General features: G+C 42.4%; 1 protein-coding gene and 1 long non-coding RNA gene across 3 annotated transcripts in view; one reads left to right on the top strand and one right to left on the bottom strand.

Annotated features, from left to right (window-relative positions):
- LARGE1 (LARGE xylosyl- and glucuronyltransferase 1) overlaps window positions 1-18,976 on the bottom strand; it is a 366,765-nt gene that overhangs the window by 231,333 nt on the left and 116,456 nt on the right. Inside the window, exon 4 of the mRNA XM_053253740.1 lies at window positions 2,885-3,008. Coding sequence (XP_053109715.1) covers window positions 2,885-3,008 — 124 coding nt within the window. The remainder of the gene's footprint in view (window positions 1-2,884; window positions 3,009-18,976) is intronic.
- The window catches only part of LOC128326602 (uncharacterized), a 31,685-nt gene that overhangs the window by 6,492 nt on the left and 6,217 nt on the right, over window positions 1-18,976 (top strand). For both annotated transcript variants that reach the window (XR_008308133.1, XR_008308134.1), the window contains exon 2: window positions 17,550-17,644. This is a non-coding gene — a long non-coding RNA (uncharacterized LOC128326602). The remainder of the gene's footprint in view (window positions 1-17,549; window positions 17,645-18,976) is intronic.

The raw sequence follows: 18,976 nt of genomic DNA, 5'->3' as shown, positions 1-18,976 counted from the left end.
ACTTGGGGGTGGATTCTAAGTTGAGTTTGAACCCATTTCTTAAGTTTGCCATTATAAGCTCTGTAGCGAATTACAGCCTTTGTCTCAGAGCAAGCTCACATCAGGGAAAGAAATGCTGAATCATCCCTGCTTAGCTGCCTGGCTAGGCTTCTCCTAAAACTATTCTATATTCCTGGTAGGTTTAAAATGCTGCCGCCACCACCCCTTTTAGCAATAGCAATAGCACGTACATTTATATACCGCTTTATAGCCGAAGCTCTCTAAGCGGTTTACAATGATTTAACATATTGCCCCCAACATACTGGGTACTCATTTTACCGACCTCGGAAGGATGGAAGGCTGAGTCAACCTTGAGCCCCTGGTCAGGATCGAACTTGTAACCTTCTGGTTACAGGGCGGCAGTTTTACCACTGCGCCACCAGGGGCTCAAGGTTTTATCTACAGAAACTCTCTGGGCTTGGGGTGGGATAACCCAGAAAAAGAATTCTACTAATTTGGCTCTTGGACAAATACAAAAATCTTCCACGTGCAAGCCTACACATGGTAAGATAACTGATAGCTGCTGAATGAGGATGTGTTTGCATCAGAGAAATCCCCCCTCACCCGCCCCCATTTCCTGAGTTAGAAACCAACTTGGAGAGGCCTGTAAAAAGAAAACAACAACAACAACAAAAAGTCTTATTCAACTCCTATAGACTGCTTCCATCTGAGGCATTCTCAGCTTTTAGATACAGTTAAGACTACTTAGTAGGATTACAAAAATAGGTTGTCTTAATGCACACTTAAATGTTTACAGAGGCTTTTGCAACACCCAAGGTGTATTGAGCAAAGGCTAGTTTTTTTTATTTCAATTACATTGCAGGTAAACTATAATAGAACAGTATCCAGAATATGCAGAGCACCCCCCTCCCCCAAGAAATATAACATCCCTAATGCAAAGTCTGACTAAAACTTTTCCTTAGATTAAACTTCCATTTCCCTTGAACTCACCAAACTCCTGATGGGACTTCAAGCCTCTTTGTAATCCCCTCTTCCCAGGCTTTACAGTTATCCTCCTGCAGCCAACCTCCATGGCCATATGTCCCCCTGTGCACCTCCAGCCTAGCTTCTTCTCACAAAGAACTCCCTTCTTCCTGGCAACAGCTCTCTCGCTCCCACCCAACTGTTGTACTGATTGGCTGCCCTGGAGTTCACCAGCCTGTCTGTCAACACAAGGATTCACTTCCAGTTTACTCTTTAGAGGGAGGGGAGCCTGGTCACTACATCCCCCTCCTTAAATTGAGACTAGTGGCTGGAAACGGGAATTGACATCTCCTGTCTCAAAAGGGATAGGAACACATATCTTAATTTCCTAACTTATCTGTACATACAAAACAGTAATAAACAATAACATGTCAAAATAACATTTGAATCTCTTGTCCTGTTGCCTCCACCCTCCCCAAGTATCCTTTAGGTTCCAGTGAAGTCTTCAAAGGGCCCTTGTGACAAGGTATCTGCCACAATATTTGTTCTCCCCTGAATATGTTCTCCATTGAAGTCATATGCCTGGAGGGCCAGACTCTAATGTACAAACAACTTCTTTTAATGTTGAGCCTCATGTAACCACTTTAGAGTGGCACTGTCAGTCCTGAGTTCAAATTTGCGCTTCCACAGAAAGTGATGCAACTTCTCCAAGGCATAGACAATAGCATAACACTCCTTTTCCAACACTGACCAGTGGGCCTCCCTCTCTGACAGTTTCTCACTCAGGAACACAATGAGATGAGGGACCTGGTCTGGGCCCAATTGTGTTATGACTGCCCCAATGCCTCTCTCAGAAGCATCTGCGGTCAGTGTTAATGTTTTGTCAAAGTCTGGGGCCTGGAGGCGGGGGCCCTTACTGAGGGTTGTCAAACTCTGCCAACACCAGGAAGGATCGTACCTGCCCTTTCTTTTTCAGCACAGGCGTCTTCTGGATATCCTGAACCTTGGCCTCCAGGGGTGAAAGGGTACCTTGGTCTATCTGATGCCCCAAATAGGTTACCCAATTGAGGTCAATTTAACACTTTTGGCTATTAATGGTAAGCCCAGCCTCCTGGATATGCTGGAATACCATCTCCAGGTGTTCCAGGTGCTTCCCCCAGGTGTCAGAGTATATGGCCACATCATCCAGATAAGCAGGGCAAACAGACTCAAGCCCATTGACCAGCTTCTGGAAGGTAGCTGGTGCATTGTGAAGCCCGAATGGCAATACATTAAACTCATACAGACCATGATGGGTACCCATGATGGGTACCATGATGAATGCTGTCTTTTCTTTGTCCTGTTCTGCCACAGGCACCTGCCAATACCCTTTTGTCAGGTCCAGTATAGTCGGCACCCTCCCCCCAACAACTGCTCCAATAGGTCATTGATGCAAGGCATAGGGAAACTGTCTGGTATGGTCTTCTTGTTCAACTCCCTGTAATCCACAAAAACCCTGATTTCCCTTACAATTTCTAAGTGAATATTGTAAAGCTAGAAGCAGCCTTCCTAGGAGACATGCAATATTATTCATGGGAAAGAGGGAGTAATCGCAATTTCAAGGATCTAGGACTGAGAATATTGGCTACACATCATGGAGTATCTTCTCATGTTCAGAAAATGGTAAGCGAAAGCACAACATGGCTGAAGTTAGCTGGGAATGAGATGGTTATTCAGACTTTTTTTTTTTTTTTGCCATTCTACTAGGGTGCAGTGCAATTATTTCTGGTGCTCATGCCTGGAAATTATGGTGGGTGGATCAGGTGGCACTTCCCGGGGACATATTTGCCCTAAAGCCTCAAGTTAATGACACACATATTACAGAGGGAGAACGAAAAATGAAGTAGTTTTGGGATTAGGATCACACTTTGTTTGTCTTTACCTTCAACTCATCTGCATCATAGAAGTCTATGTGCACTGCAGGGACCATCCACGTCTGGAAGAGGGTTGCCAGGATCTGTTTTGCAATGGCATCTGCAATGAGGTGGAAGTGAAGAGGGTTCCGTCTGAAGGAAAGAAAACAGAGAGCAAAGAACACTGATAAATGCTTCAAGCTCAATTCACAAAAAGCTGCCCCCTTTTTTCAAATTCTACAACCTACACTGCTTTCTAGGGTGTGCAGCCATAGAATGAGTTAGGACAAGAACAGCTGGTGAGCCAACTGAGCAGCAGGGATGGGACAGCCTTCCCTTGGGATGCTGGGTAAGGCATCTCTGCCCCGCACAGCATTCGGGGTACCAGATTGCTGCCACTTACAGTGATATCTTCCCGCGCTCACCACCACCCCTGGAGTGGCATCGCTACTGAATTGAGATAGCTAGATACATAGATACATACATAGGTTTAGAACATCAATTTTATTTTGGCTATAGTCTGAAAAAAGCTACTTTGTGACACCTAATTTGCTCCTTCAAAGGCTACCAATTCATTGCAGCTTTAGGGATTGTTTAGTATTAGTATTTTTATTTATTTTGAAGGTTCTGAGGCAGCTTGGCATGTTGTGTGATGAGAAGATTTTTACCTATGGAAGAAGGGAAACAGAGGACAAATCCAAATTGTTGTCACTAATTAATACCACCAAATCTATTAATTTATGGACACAGCACCACATATGTTTAGTGTCCAGATGACTCAAAGTAAATGTTTCACTCTATTCTGCATTGGTCAGGTATTTTACCACAGGGCTATCCCCTTCCCAGTAAGGTTAGATGCTCTTCCACACAACAAAAACCCACAATTCTCAACATATATTTTTATATTTATAATATAAAACTAGCAAATCACGAACCCATCTCCTTTTCTCCAACATGCTAGTTTCTAGAATCACAGAATTTTAGAGCTAAAAGAGCAAGGTTTCCCTATTGGTAAGGATTAGGTCTAGACAGTCAACACACTTGTTCCTTCTCTTTATGAAAGATGAAGTTGTAAAAAAGATTGGTCAAGAATTTATTGGACCTTCTACTTTCAGTAGAGTTAGACTTCCAGCAGATGTCTGATTCAGATGTCTGATTCTAGGGTAGGGCAGGCAGGGCACATACCCCGGGTGCCACTTGAAGGGGGGGCGCCATTTTTTAAAATTATTTTTTAAATGGCCACCGAAAACAAAATGGCCACTGTACATGCTCAAATGGCTTCTGTGAGGCCCTAGGCCATGCCAGGCCTTGCAGAGGTCATTTGAGCATGCACAGAAGCCATTTTGTTTTCAGCAGCCATTTAAAAAACCCAAATTATTTTACAAAATGGCCACCACACATGCTCAAATGGTCCCTGCGAGGCCCTAGAGGCCAGTAAGGTTAGATGCACTTCCACACAACAAAAACCCACAATTCTCAACATATAAAACTAGAAAATCAGGAACCTATCTTCTTTTCTCCAACATGCTAGTTTCTAGAATCACAGAATTTTAGAGCTAAAAGAGCAAGGTTTCCCTATTGGTAAGGATTAGGTCTAGACAGTCAACACACTTGTTCCTTCTCTTTATGAAAGATGAAGTTGTAAAAAAGATTGGTCAAGAATTTATTGGACCTTCTACTTTTAGTAGAGTTAGACTTCCAGCAGATGTCTGATTCAGATGTCTGATTCTAGGGTAGGGCAGGCAGGGCACATGCCCTGGGTGCCACTTGAATGGGGGGGGGGCGCCATTTTTTTTTAAAAAAAATTTAAATGGCCACCGAAAACAAAATGGCCACTGTACATGCTCAAATGGCTTCTGTGAGGCTCTAGGCCATGCCAGGCCTTGCAGAGGCCATTTGAGCATGCACAGAAGCCATTTTGTTTTCAGTGGCCATTTAAAAAACCAAATTATTTTACTAAATGGCCACCACACATGCTCAAATGGTCCCTGCGAGGCCCTAGAAGCCAGCGGGTTAGGGGGAAGCTTTGAAGACCACCCCACGGCCTTTAGGAAGCCCCCTGAAGGGGCTACAGGTAATTTTTTTTAAAATATAATATAAGTCACTGTACACATATTCAGTTTGGCACTATTTACAGAGAATCAGGGCTTATGAATACTGAGCTGAAGCTTATGAGCTAGGATTGTATTCATTTGTTCTTAATTTGCTTCTTGTGATAGAGTTAAATGTGATGTCTTAATATTAATGGCTATTAATGGTGAGTTTGTCTTTGAATCAGTGTGAAATCCTTAGTATTAAGGCCCACTGGGAGTTTCTTGCTCTCTTTCTCTCATTTTAACTGTCTTTCTGAAATACTAGAATATATTCTAAGCACTGGCACAGTTTAGTCTGTATATCCTTTAATTATTTTCAGAGTATCTGGGAAAAGTCAAATTCTCCATTTATTTTTAAAACTTATGTAATAGTGATGCTACAATGCATAGTAGAGTATTAGACAGACACTTCCGTTTAGTTTTCCAAGTACACTTCCACATAGTATTTGGGTATTTCATGAGCCCCAGCATACTGAAATCTGTAGTTTTCCAGCATTTTTTGGTCTGGCTATATCCACTGCTAAATAGTTTTGGAAATATTAAAAGATTAACAAGCTTGACTTGTATTTTTCAGCTGATATTATGATAAAGTTATCTGAAAGATGGGGTATCAGATGTTTGCACAGGGGGCACAATTTCAGTGCTTGCCCTAGGCGCTATTTTCCCTAGATACGCCTCTGGTCTGATTTAAGAAATCGTTCTTCGTGTCTTCTGCTTGGCCAGGTGGTCTATAAGAAACTCCCAAAGTGGTGCAGCTTTTATTTCTGTGTTCTTTCATCTTTACCCAAACACTTTTGACAGGGATTTTGTGCTTAGATTCATGGATTTCTATACAGGTAAATGTTAAGGCTATTATTCTGTTCTACTAGAATGTTAGGTCTATTCCTTATTAACAAGTTTTGGGTTTTTTAATATTTTATATCCTGCTCTCCTCCAAGAAGCCCAGAGCGGTGTACTACATACTTAAGTTTCTCCTCACAACAACCCTGTGAAGTAGTTTAGGCTGAGAGAGAAGTGACTGGCCCAGAGTCACCCAGCAAGTATGATGGCTGAATGAGGATTTGAACTCGGGTCTTCCCGGTCCTAGTCCAGCACTCTAACCACTATACTAATCTCATCCCACCAAGTTTCAGTGATACCTATCACACCATATTTGCCTTCCTGTCTTAATATTCCAGGTTCTTCCTGTTTGTTTCCCATGCTCTGTGCATTAGTGTGCAGACATGGGAGATCTCAGGTATCAATTCTAATTGGCCTCAGATTGTAGTTTCTTTCACTGGGATCCATCATCATGTTTTCACCTTTGACACACGTCTTCTTGTCCCTCCCTAATACTAGGCTTTATACTAGGTTCTGGGGGTTGTCTCCCTCTCAGGATTCAGTTTAAAGTCATTCTCATGAGTTTAGGAAAGCTCTCACAAAATATGCTCTTCCCAGTACCCATGAGGTACAACCCATCTCTTGACCAGGAGTCCTTCACTCTGGTAGCATAGGACTTGGTCCAAGAATCCAAATTCTTCAATGGCATGATCTTCATAGCTAGCTCTTTACTTCCAGGATTCTGCTTTCTCTTCCTATAGCCTGAACTTCCATGGGAAGAACTGACAAGCACAGTACTGTGCCTCCAGCTTCTTTACTTTCCTGCTCAATGCTTCTTTAGTCTCTTGAGATCCATTCCAGGATTCTTCTGGCAGTAGTTCCCTATGTTCAGCAAGTCTTTTTTTTTTTTTGCTTTGCACTGAAGAGCAACTAGTCATGCGGGGCCTCAGAAGTGTTATAGCTCAGATATAGATTTGGATTTTCATCTGCTCTTTTGGAGAACTAGACCTTAGTCAACAGCTGAACAAAGAACATGGAGACTCTTGGTAGGGGAGTAACGAATTCAGAGTTCTGTGACTTCTTCCTTATCAGGGAAAGACACAAAGATGTGAAAGCCACTAAGACAACAGATGGTCCAATTAGCCTTTAGCATAATCTCAACCTTGTTTCACTCTCCTGAATGGCATAATGTGCTCTTGTTTTCTTGGAATTTATTAAGTTAAATAGGTGCACATGTCAAGAGTCATTTTTCATCCATGATGGGATGCTCAATAAGATGTTACATAAGAAAGAGTGTGCTTGGCCAGAAAATGCATAATATTTTTAAAACAAGATATGTACAATGGATAAGATATGTACAATGAACCTTCCACTTCCCCTACATCACAGAAATGGTTCCAGATCTTGCAAAATTAAGACATACTAGATGCCTCTATAACCTGGTGCTAAAGGTCCATTGTAAGTCTTCCTCCAAGTGTCTGAAAATGAAGCATTCTAGTGTGTTTTTAATTTTGTTAACCCATAGTGTAACTTTGTTATCTTTCCCTATCTCCAACCCCAGATAATAACCTGACAAATAACCTGAGAATAACCCGTGTCTTCTCTTTTGGGTTAAAATAAAAACGTAAGAACAGCCCTGCTGGATCAGGCCAAAGGCCTATCTAGTCTAGCATCCTGATTTATCCAGTAGCCTACCAGATGCCTCTGAGAAGCCCACAGGCAGGAGGAGAGGGCATGCCCTCCCTCCTCCTGCTGCTCCCCTGCAACTGGTATTTAGAGACATCTTGCCTCTGAGGCTGGAGGTGGCCTACTGCCACCAGACTAGTAGCCATTGATAGACCTGTTCTCCATGAGTTTATCTAAGCCCCTTTTGAAGCCATGCAAGCTAATGGCTATCACCACATTCAAATGCAAAGAATTCCATAGGTTAATTATGCGCTGTGTGAAAAAGTACTTCCTTTTGTCAATTCGAAATTCCCCAGCCTTCAGTTTCATGGGATGACCCTTGGTTCTAGTGTTGTGAGAGAGGGGGGGAAATCATCTTTAAGGCTTCCTCCTTAATGCTCTAAGAAAAGATACTTTTTCTTTTTTAAAAAATGAAGATCATTACAGCAGAAGGAAAAAAAGAGAGTTTTGAATAAATAAAAATGTATTGGGGCAGCCCATTGTTTTTTAAACCTGGGCTTATACTGAGGTAGAAGGGTATAAGCACACCCTTCTACTAGGCCTGTGTGAGTTCAGAAAATTTTCATTTGGATCTGACCCAATCAAAATTTGACAATATCGGATTCAGAGTCCAAGGGCTCTGCCAATGCTGGATATTGGATTTGGAATCCAAATCCCAACTTACATTTGGATTTCCTCCCATGGTGATCAATGGGGAAAATGGTAAAAATAATCAAAGATCTCTGGTTGGTCCTAGAGCCTTGAAACATGACACATGTGGGAAGGCGATCAGGGGCCCCTGTAGTGAATTTAAAGAGAATCAGTCAATCCTCTGATTTTAGGTGAATTTTTGAAATTTTTGTAAACAATGGCTGAAAATGATTAAATCTGGCTTGTTTCATGCCAGAACAAGACAATATAGTGGTGATGTTATACACATTTTCTCCTACTCTTGACAAGATTTTAAAGGCCTCTCTTAATGTGTATGCAAAAATAAATAAAACCGAGATCTTACAAACTTGTAAATGTGTGATAAAACGTAATTGTCAATGCTCTGTCTCAAACAGCTGGAAACTCTTGAACTTAAATACAGCAACTGAAACTAAATATCCAGTCCAAGGACAGGGGAGAGGAGCAGGCAGGAGACTCTTTTCAGCTGTTTGAGACAGATACCATGGACAGCCAGAAAAACAAACAAATGGATCATAGAATAAATCAATCCAGAATTTTCACTTGAGGCATGAATGACCAGGCTCAAACTATCATACTTTGGAAACATTATGCAAAACCCCAGCTCCCTTGAGAAGTCCATAACGCTGGGAAAAGTTGAAGGACAGAGAAGAAGAGGATGACAAACAGCAAGGTGGATGGACTGGATTATGACTGTAATGAATGCAGCACTGAGAGACCTTAAAGTCCAAGTTGAAGGCAGATCATCCTGGGGAGGAATCTATCAATGTGGTTGCTAAGAGTCGACACTGACTTGACGGCACTTAGTCAATCAATCAATCAATCGACAATGAAGTTTTAGCACTAAAACATGTTTGCAAGTTTGTAAGATCTTGGTTTTATATGTTTTTACTTACTTGCATATTAAAAGAGGTCGTTAAAGTCTTGTCATGCCAGAACTTTACAAAAATCTCTGAAATTGAAGACCCTGCTTGGACCATCATTCTACCAGCATGTGGAGGAATCTGCCCTTTGCCTTCATCTAAAGGGGTAATAGTATGACCCATTCCCCACCCCTTTATATTTCCGGAATGGATGGGCAAACATGAAATATGGCAAATATTAAGTTCACATTGGAAGTACTCTGTGTAATTTTATCCAAAGCTATGGATCAATCCCCTGATTTTTGGTGACTTATTGAAAATTTACTTTAAAATAGCTAAAAGTTGTTAAATCTAGCTTGTTTCAAGCCAGAACTTTACAAAATATTTTGGATCTGAAGCCCTTCTTTGGACAATCATTCCACTCTCATGTGGAGGAAAAAGGACTTTCCTTTGATTTTATATTAATTTTTCTTCTCCACTGCACGAATAGCTAGACCTTTTAAAGGGGATTATAAGGACTTTACAACTTTTAATTCGTTAATGGCTAGACAGGAAAATGAGAAATTATTTCTAACCACAAAACCAGAAAAATTCAAAGTACTTGCATTTTTACAGTGTGTTTCTGCAGTAAGGAAGACAAAGTTAATATAAAATCAAAGGAATGTCCTTTCTCCTCCACATGGTGGTGGAATGATGGTTCTAGGGAGTGCATCAGATCCAGAACATTTTGTAAATTCATGGCTTGAAAGAAGCCTGTTTTAGCCCTTCAATTCTATTTTTAAACCCCCGCTCCCATTTTCCCCAAATTAGAGAAGTTACTCACAGCCAACAGCCCGAGAATCCGTGGAGCCAGACAGCTAGAGTGCCTGGCAGTGGGGAAATCCTCCAATGCACTGTGCTCCTTGTGAAGTGCATTGTGGGATCTCTGGAGGCCAGGCTTCAGTTCCCCAGCCTCCAGATGGTTGTGCAGCTCGCTGCAGCATGACTCGTGTGGGCATGTGAGCAACGTGGCCAAAGAAACAGCACAGATCATCTGGGGAGAAGGTAGGTGTGATCCTTCCTTCCCAGCCCCGCACACAGCGGTCATGTCAGCAACCTTATTGTTTAGTATCCAAGATACAGACATGATCTAAACTTCCAGCTACCTTCAGTATGCACATAAACTACGAGTAAATAGGTGCATCATTGCAGATTTAAGTGTTAAGGTGAACTTGTTTCTGGTGCTGAGATGAATGAGGGGACCCCATTCTGCCATGGAGGTCTGCACATGTGCATGCGCGTGTGCAAACACACACAAATCCCAGTGCATGTGCCGAAACCAAAGGAACAGAACTAAGAGATCTTGTTTTTCTCACTGTTGCAGTTCTTGTTGTGCAATAATTTCTGTATGTGCTATTCTCAGAATGATTCCACCAGATTCAAGTACTTGATCTGACAGTCCATGTTATGGATGAAGGTACGAAAAGTATAGCAAGAAAACTAACGTGGAAGCAAAAGCTCACATTCTAAGCCTGCCTGTCTTTAATCCGCCAACATCAAAGAAACCTAAACTGAAACGACATTGACTCTCTTAGTATATCCAGCTAGAAGACCTTAGGGAATGAGAGAGAACAGAACAAGCCAGGAATAAAAAATAAACAACAGCTGGCCAGGTGCTGAGTGTCCCTCTCTGGTAACCTGAGGGAGAGAGTCTTAAACTGACCAACAAGTAAGAACTGAGGGCTGTGTCATTAAGGGGAAATCAGGCATTTCACAAGGACTGCAGAAAGGAGAATGCCATTAAATTGGAAATGTTACATACTCTCATAGGAGAGATTAAAAAAACACAAAACATTTCACTTGAAGACAAAAGGTCAAGAGAAACAAAGTACAAAAATCAGTGAATTGGAAAACACAAGTATTAGAGAGCAAGGCCCTCAGTTCCTTCCTTCAAAGAGGGAAAGCGGCTAAGGATTATGTGCAGTCTCTTGGGGATCTGCTTGCACCACAAATAGTACTGTCAAAAACATAACTGGTGTCAGTCAGTGAAACTGTATTGATTAATTCCAAATGAGGAGTAATATTATGGAGCTCTAAAAGTGGAACACAAAATAATATGTAGTATTATTGTGCCCAGAAATCACAATACTGTTACAGGCAGTAATTTGCCATTGACAGAAGCACATGAACACTGCTCTCTCTCAGAATCTGACCTTGTTCCCGACTCCCTTGAATAATTAAGTGTTGCCCTTTACTACCTACACCAATTAAAACTTGCAAATAAAAATAAGACTCAAGGGGGGAAAAAGAGCAATAGAAACACATTTTCTTTTGGTTTTTTGTTTACTATTCCTAGCATCCTAACATAAAACACAGAAGAAGAGCACTCTGGTAAAAATTAGGATGCAAAAAATTAAACATAGTTTTGATTCATGCATCTATGTCTCTGCATCAATATCTACAGACACTTTAAACCTATTTCAGTATAGCAGCCTCCCTGACAAACCTGGGTGTTTCCTAGGAAAACAAGCAGGCTTGTTTATATAAATCACCATGTTTATATAAAGTCACAAAACTGGTCATAGTTGCTCTATGTTGGACTAGTAATACTTGCAAAAGATCAGCAGATCCTTTGGATGTAGGAAGCATGTGTCATACATGCTTAAAAAAAACACAGCGGGAGAGAGGGCATGCCCTCAACTCCTGCCTGTAGGCTTCCAGCGGCATCTGCTGTGAAACAGGATGCTGGACTAGATGGGCCTTGGGCCTGATCCAGCAGGGCTGTTCTTACGTTCAGCTAGTGGTCCCTCTCAAGTTCCTCTCTTGAGGAGAGAACTGTCCTCTCTTGAGAGTTCATTTACTCTCTTGTATGAACCATGATGAAATGACAAGAAGTTGCTCAAGAGAGGAACTCACTGGAACCACTAGCTGAACATAAGAACAGTCCTGCTGGATCAGGCCCAAGGCCCATTTAGTCTAGCATCCTGTTTCACACAGTGGCCCACCAGATGCCTCTGGAAGCCTACAGGCAGGAGTTGAGGGCATGCCCTCTCTCCTGCTGTTACTCCCCTGCAACTGGAATTCAGAGGAATCTGAATACTCTGGTATTCAGAGGTGATATTACCATATGTGGCCTCTATCATTCTGTACCGAGTATGTGATCTAAACTTAATCTTCAACTTTCAATCATGTTTGTCTACTGTTCTCCACCTTACAATGAGTCCTGTGGGTTATGATTAGTGCCAAAAACCAATCCATATAACTTCTGCCTTTGTATTGTCAAAGAGAGTCTCTGTTGCTTCTGTGTCCAATGGTGTTGATGATCTAAAGCACAAGGCAAATGTCTAACTTAAATTGTCTGGAAACGGCATTCCCAGTTACCATAAGACCAAAACAAACCTCAGACAAGGCTTAAGAGTATATAATCAAAACCACATTTCTCCCCTTTTTAATGCTAATATCTTGCCTAAGGAAGAGTTCTATATAAGCTGAAAGCCACCTATCACACTGTGCAGTTTGGTTGGTTTTAAGAAAGGTATGGTTTTTGATCATCACTACTGTGCTTTTCTTTTTACTATTTGTAGTAGGCTGTGCTCTTCTGTTGTTCTTGGTATAGTCTCCACTGGGTGACTGCTATTACTATTTCAAGCTAAGATGGTTTTCATTATTTTCCCACTTCACCAGTCCATCATCCTAACTTGGATTAAAAAAAAATAAAATAAAAATCACTGCCTTTGGTATAAAAATATTTTTGTTTGGATGCTACATTAGCAACAGCATAATTCAAGGTGACTTTTTTTTTCTTTCCCAAGAAGGAAAATCCTAAAGGTGCCAGACAAAAATAGAACTCTCCTGATAAAATGTTGCTAGAGATCACACAGTTACTTGTGTTTTTTAAGCCTTTCAAGATAATTAATTCATATAATGCTTATCTAGGAGGAAAAGAAATGTTAAGATAAGAACAACAAAAAAGGCTCCTATCACCTTAAAACCATTGGGGAATTTCATATCAAGTATGCTAAATATTAACAAATGAAATCAGCCACCCAAAATTGGAGAGCTAATTGGGAAATAAAGATGTTACTGGCATTTCTGGCTAATTTAAAATGCCCCTGACAATATGAAATGGAAACTGGTGGGTGATAATTCTTTATTCCCTTGGAGGATGTGTAGCTAAGAAATTAACAATATTTCAGCACAACCATTTCTCTCAATGCTTTTGATCATGGTGCAAACTCAGTTGGGAAAAACATAGGACATGGTAAAGTCACAGATATTAACAATTATGGATGCAAATCACACAAGCTGACGAGGAGTACAACTAAGTGACTACCATACATAGTCTGCCTTATTAAATAGGCAATTCAACTGTTTAATTAGCACAAGGGACAGTAAATTTATTTGGCACAGAAGACCATAGCCCATTTGCCTATTTTAAAAAACCTACACAGGAACTTCAATGGCTAACCTGTTGCAAACAGTGAGAAGACTTCCCTTTCTATTTGAGCCTCCCAGGCAACAGGGATACATTAGCTCTTAGCAGTGCATTTTTGGTACTACTCCAGGAGTCAGTATGGCTATGCCCCCTTGTGTGCAAGGAACAAAGGCAAAGCCCTCCCCATCGCTACGATCTCCTGCAGGGAGTGAGTTCCCGAGTGTGGCCTTGGGTGATTTCAGAACTTGGGGGCAAGTCAGGGTGACAGCAGTTGTGGGTACTGCGTAACAGCACAATGATTGATTGATTGATTGCTGTCAAGTCGGTGTCAACTCTTAGCGAACACATAGATTGATTCTCTCCAGGATGATCTGTCAACTTGGCCTTTAAGGTCTCTCAGTGATGCATTCATTGCTGTCATAATCGAGTCCATCCACCTTGCCGCTGGTTGTCCTCTTCTTCTCTTTCCTTCAAACTCTCCCCAGCATTGTGGACTTCTCAAGGGAGCTAGGTTTTTGCATAATGTTTCCAAAGTATGATAGTTTGAGCCTTGTCATTTGTGCCTCAAGTGAAAATTCTGGATTGATTTGTTCTATGATCCATTTGTTTTCCTGGATGTCCATGGTATCCTCAAAAGTCTTCTCCAGCACCAAAGTTCAAAAGCGTCAATACTTTTTCTGTCTTGCTTCTTCAACATCCAGCTTTCGCATCCATAGAGTGTGACAGGAAAAACCATGGTCCAAACGATTCTAATCTTTGTAGGTACAGACACATCATGGCATCTAAATATCCTTTCCAAGGCCTTCATTGCAACCCTACCAAGTGCTAGTCTGCAGTGTATTTCTTGACTGATAAATCCTTTACTGTTGATGGAGAGCTGGTCTTGTAGTAGCAAGCATGACTTGTCCCCTTAGCTAAGCAGGGTCCGCCTTGGTTGCATATGAATGGGAGACGATGTGTGAGCACTGTAAGATATTCCCCTTAGTGGATGGAGCCACTCTGAGAAGAGCATCAGAAGGTTCCAAGTTCCCTCCATGGCAGCACCTCCAAGATAGGGCTGAGAGAGATTCCTGCCTGCGACTTTGGAGAAGCCACTGCCAATCTTTGTAGACAATACTGAGCTGGACAGACCTATAGTCTGACTCAGTATATGGCAGCTTCCTATGTTCCTACAGTTGTTCCTAAAAAGCAGAAGCTACCCACCACTACAATATCTTCATTATAAATTCTGAGGTTGGTGTGGAGATGATGGTATGCATCATGCATGGTGTGGAGAAAGTGGATCGAGAGAAATTCTTCTCCATCTCACATAACACTAGAACCAGGGGTCATCCCATGAAATTGATTGCTGGGAAATCTAGGACCAACAAACGGAAGTACTTTTTCACACAGTGCATAATCAATTTGTGGAATTCTCTGCCACAAGATGTGGTGACAGCCAACAACCTGGATGTCTTTAAGAAGGATTTGGAGAACTTCATGGAGGAGAGGTCTATCAACGGCTACTAGTCGGAGGGCTGTGGGCCACCTCCAGCCTCAAAGGTAGGATGGATGCTGGACTAGATGGGCCTTGGGCCTGATCCAGCAGGGCTGTTGTGTTCTTATGTACAGTAGCTGTACCTATTGTCATTAGTTTAGCACATACCATCACAAACAAAGCTCTGGCTCTTTGAATCTTTAGCACCCAGTCATGCTGGAAATGGAAGTGGTCATAGCTCAGTGGTAGAATGAATGCTTTGCATGAAGAGTGTCCTAGTACCAACTTCTGACACTTCCATTAACAAATTATCCCTTAATGATTCCATTAAGGAATCATATGTAGCAGGGCTGAGGAGAACCCTCTGCCTCAGTCCTTGAAGTGGCACTTCTGGCCAGAGAAGGTAATATTAGGCTAGGCGCCCACTGGATTGGCTCAAGACTGTTTTATTAGGCAAGCAGCCAGAGCTCAGTGTTTGAACACATTATTTTTCATCTAGAAGGCTCCTGTTTCTCCAGGTAGAAATAGGAAAGCTGACAAAAGCCTGTGCCAGAGACCTGGCAAAGGTCTCTGTCAGACAAATTGGGGTCACAGGTGGACCAAGATCTTACTTGGTACAGAAGCTCCCCGTGTAGCGTCTTATGTTTTACAATCATATGAATTAACGGGCCTTTAGGAATGTAGAATGCTGCAAGATGTTGTTATAGTACAACTCCCATCATCCTCAACCACAAAGGCCATGTTTGGGGATGATGGGATTTGTAGTCCAACAACATCTGGGGCCCCAAGGTTAAGAAAGCCTGGTCTACACTGATTGGAAGTGACTCTCCAAAGTGTCAGGCAAGAGTGTCTTCCAGCCCTACCTGGAGATTCCCAGGGATGAACCTGGAACCTGAATACAAGCAGATGCTTTCCCACTGAGCCATGACCTCATCCGCTAAAGGGAATATATTACAGCAGACAGTGCTTACATACAGTCACCCATCCTATTGCAAACCAGGATGGAACCTGCTTGGCAAAGGGGATGCTCGCTAGTCGCAACCATAAGACCAGCTCTCCTTTCCTAGCTCAGCTCTCATTTACAGATAAGGATGCCAAGGCACAAAGACAAAAACAATTTGTGGGCTGCCCAGGTTTCCCACTTCTGAATTAACTGAGGCTGTTCTCTCGAGCAGACAAGCCCAGGCGTAGGCAGCCAAGCCAGGGCTTGGCTGCCTGTGAGAACAGTTGGGATCCACGTGGATCTTGGCGTGCCACGGCGCCAAACCCAGTGCCAAAGCCTGGCTCTTAGCTGAGGTTAAGGTGCAAATGCACCCTTAACCTGGCTGCCAGGATTGTGTGTCAGCAGGAGCTGCTCATAGCTCATGCTGAAAGAGATGGGCACCTAGAGCACCTACCCCCTGGGGGAATCCCCCGGTGTACTGCATTCTGTGTGCAATGCACTGTGGGATACTGGAGGGGAAGACAACGAGTTCCAGCCTCAGAGCAATCCACCATGCTCCATGCTACATGGAACACCAGGCATCATGTGGGAGCGTGGAGCACATTCCCACCAAGCAAACAATAACTGGCTGGAGGGAAAGGAAAGGTTTGCTAAGCCACCTGCCTGCCTAGTAGCTCATGTGAATGGTCCCAATGAGAGGCAAATCAGAAATATTTGTCTACCAGTGACCAAGGTTAAAAAATTACTTGCAAATTTGTTGCATTAATCTTCTTAAAAAATGAAAGGCAATGCAATAGATTTTAACAGCTGTAACTCTTCATGGATTTAAAAGGTCATGTATGTCCCAGAAGCATTTGAACAACAATCCTACTGGTGGAGTTAATGGTTTAAACTCTAAAATTATTTTCATGCTGTAGGGAAATTATTGCTTCCTTTTACCTACTGATGAAGTTACTGAATCCCAACTAACAACCAGAACTATCTCCAAAAATTTACTTTTTCTTTCTAGCCAGGAAATGTTTAGCTACACCTTTTGAAACAGCAATATTTCGTTACGCATCTTGGCAAAAGAGAACATTCTAATGTCCACTTTGAAGATATTGTTGAAAAGCAGATTATGACATTGAAGCTCATAACTGAGATTGTGTGTTCTTCCCCTCCATTTATTTACTTATTGAAAGGGGTTTTTGTTGTGTGTTTTTTGGCCAAACAAGCCAATTCAAATTCTCATGGCAGTGCCCTAGTTTGTAGATGACGATGACTTTCAACTAAAGTTCTCAAAGCAGTTCACACAGGAAAAAAACAAGTAAGTTGCTTCCCTGCCCCAAAAGGGCCCACAATCTAAAAATGTACATAAGTTAGACACCAGCAACAACCACTGAAGGGATGCTGTGCTGGGGCTGGATAGGGCCAGTTGCTCTCCCCCTGCTAAATATAAGAGAATCGCCACATTAAAAGGTGCCTCTTTGCTCAGTTAGCAGTTGGTTTTCAGAGAAGAATACTTTTCCACTTTGTAAAAATGAAATCTCAAACTTTATAGAAGAAAGTAGAGACAATGATGAATTAGTAGGCTCAGGAAGGTCATCTTTGGTGTTTTAAAAAAAACTCTGCTGCACTCCATCAAGAGATTGGCTGCTAGTATTCTCCAGACATTCCTTTTCTTTCTAAGATCTTCCTTACTTTTTTTAAAAAAACACATGGTTTAGAAATAACCCCCTTGTATACTGCAGATGCTGAAATCATGGAATGGTACAGAAAGAATTGTACAAGTTGGTAATTATGTTTGATTGCTAATACCTGTAGAAGGAATACATCAATGAGCCAGGTAGGTCAAATTTCCTCAAATTTATTCATTTCATTTTCAATTGAGAACTACCATATGCTACAAAAATCCTCAGGGCAGCTAGCAACAATTAAGAAAACTTCATCACTGCAATAAAGAAACTATTTTAAAGCAAACAACATAAATACACATTATAAAGATACAATTACTAACATAATAATAAGCAGAACTGGGATAAAATTCACTTCTTTTCAAGGGCCCACATGTGGCAGTAAACTAACCTCCTAAAAACCAAGCGTGTGGAGACCGGCTGAACATTTCTAGGGAAAGAGTTCCATCATGACGGCGCCGCCACTGAGAGTGCCCATTTCCAGTGGCAGATAGTAAAATTTAGCTAAGGAAATGGCTTGTGCTGAAGAACGGTTAATGAATTAGTGAGCTATACATAGGCCAAAGCAGTCCTGAAGAGAATAATGCTCAAATGTCTTCAGTTTGTATTCTATACTGCACACAACCTGTTTGAAAAGGGCACTCAGTTATTGTAGAATGGCTGTAGGAATCTGAATAACCCAAGCCAGTGGTGTAGGAAGAATGCTGGCGGCCCCTGTCCAGCTGCCGCCACCAGCCCCTTGCCACCTAAGCCACACCCCCTGCAGTCTGACATCACACGCTGCATCTGATGTCAGACGTGCAGGGGGCACGGTCCCATCTGCAAACAGGGCTGTGCAGCCCCATTTGCAAGTAAATAGTAAGTTAAAGCCAGCGCAGTGGCTTGTAAAGGCAGGGAGACGCGTTTCCGGCCAGGCTGGGAGCCCAGTGGTGGCTGAAGCTGCTTAAAAATGGAGCGACGCAGCCCCGTTTGCAGCCATGCCCCCTGCGCATCTGCAAACAGGGTCTGCACGTTTGCAAATGCTACTTGAAAACGGGGCCACGGGGCCCTGTTTGCAGATGCGACCACACCTCCTGCATGTCTGACGTCAGACGAGGGGTGTGGATGGGGTGCCAGGCATGGACCCTGAGCATGGTGGCCCGAGTTCTTTGACACCCCCGGCCCGGGCAATGGTGGCTCTGCCCCTGACCCAAGCCATGTTTTATGAGGTGATTCCTACTTAAAAACAAGCATTTTTAAAACAAGTATGCATTTCCTATGTTAGATGTGATAGTACCTAACATAAAGATGTCTGCAAGGCCTCTCTCTGCACTGACACACACATTATTCCCAACCCCAGGTTGTATTTGTGTTCAGTGTTTGTCTGAGAGATTCAGCATCAGCATTCCCTATTAGGGATATGTGGAACTGGTCCGGCGGTCTGGTCCGGGAGTTCATGGTCGAACCAAACCACCACCACCCGGTTCCGTCGGACCAGAACCGGA

Source organism: Hemicordylus capensis, chromosome 5 (genome assembly GCF_027244095.1).
Source record: "Hemicordylus capensis ecotype Gifberg chromosome 5, rHemCap1.1.pri, whole genome shotgun sequence".
Lineage (NCBI taxonomy): Eukaryota > Metazoa > Chordata > Lepidosauria > Squamata > Cordylidae > Hemicordylus > Hemicordylus capensis.
The sequence above is the reverse complement of the archived record's forward strand: the minus strand, read 5'-3'. Positions and strand labels throughout refer to the sequence as shown.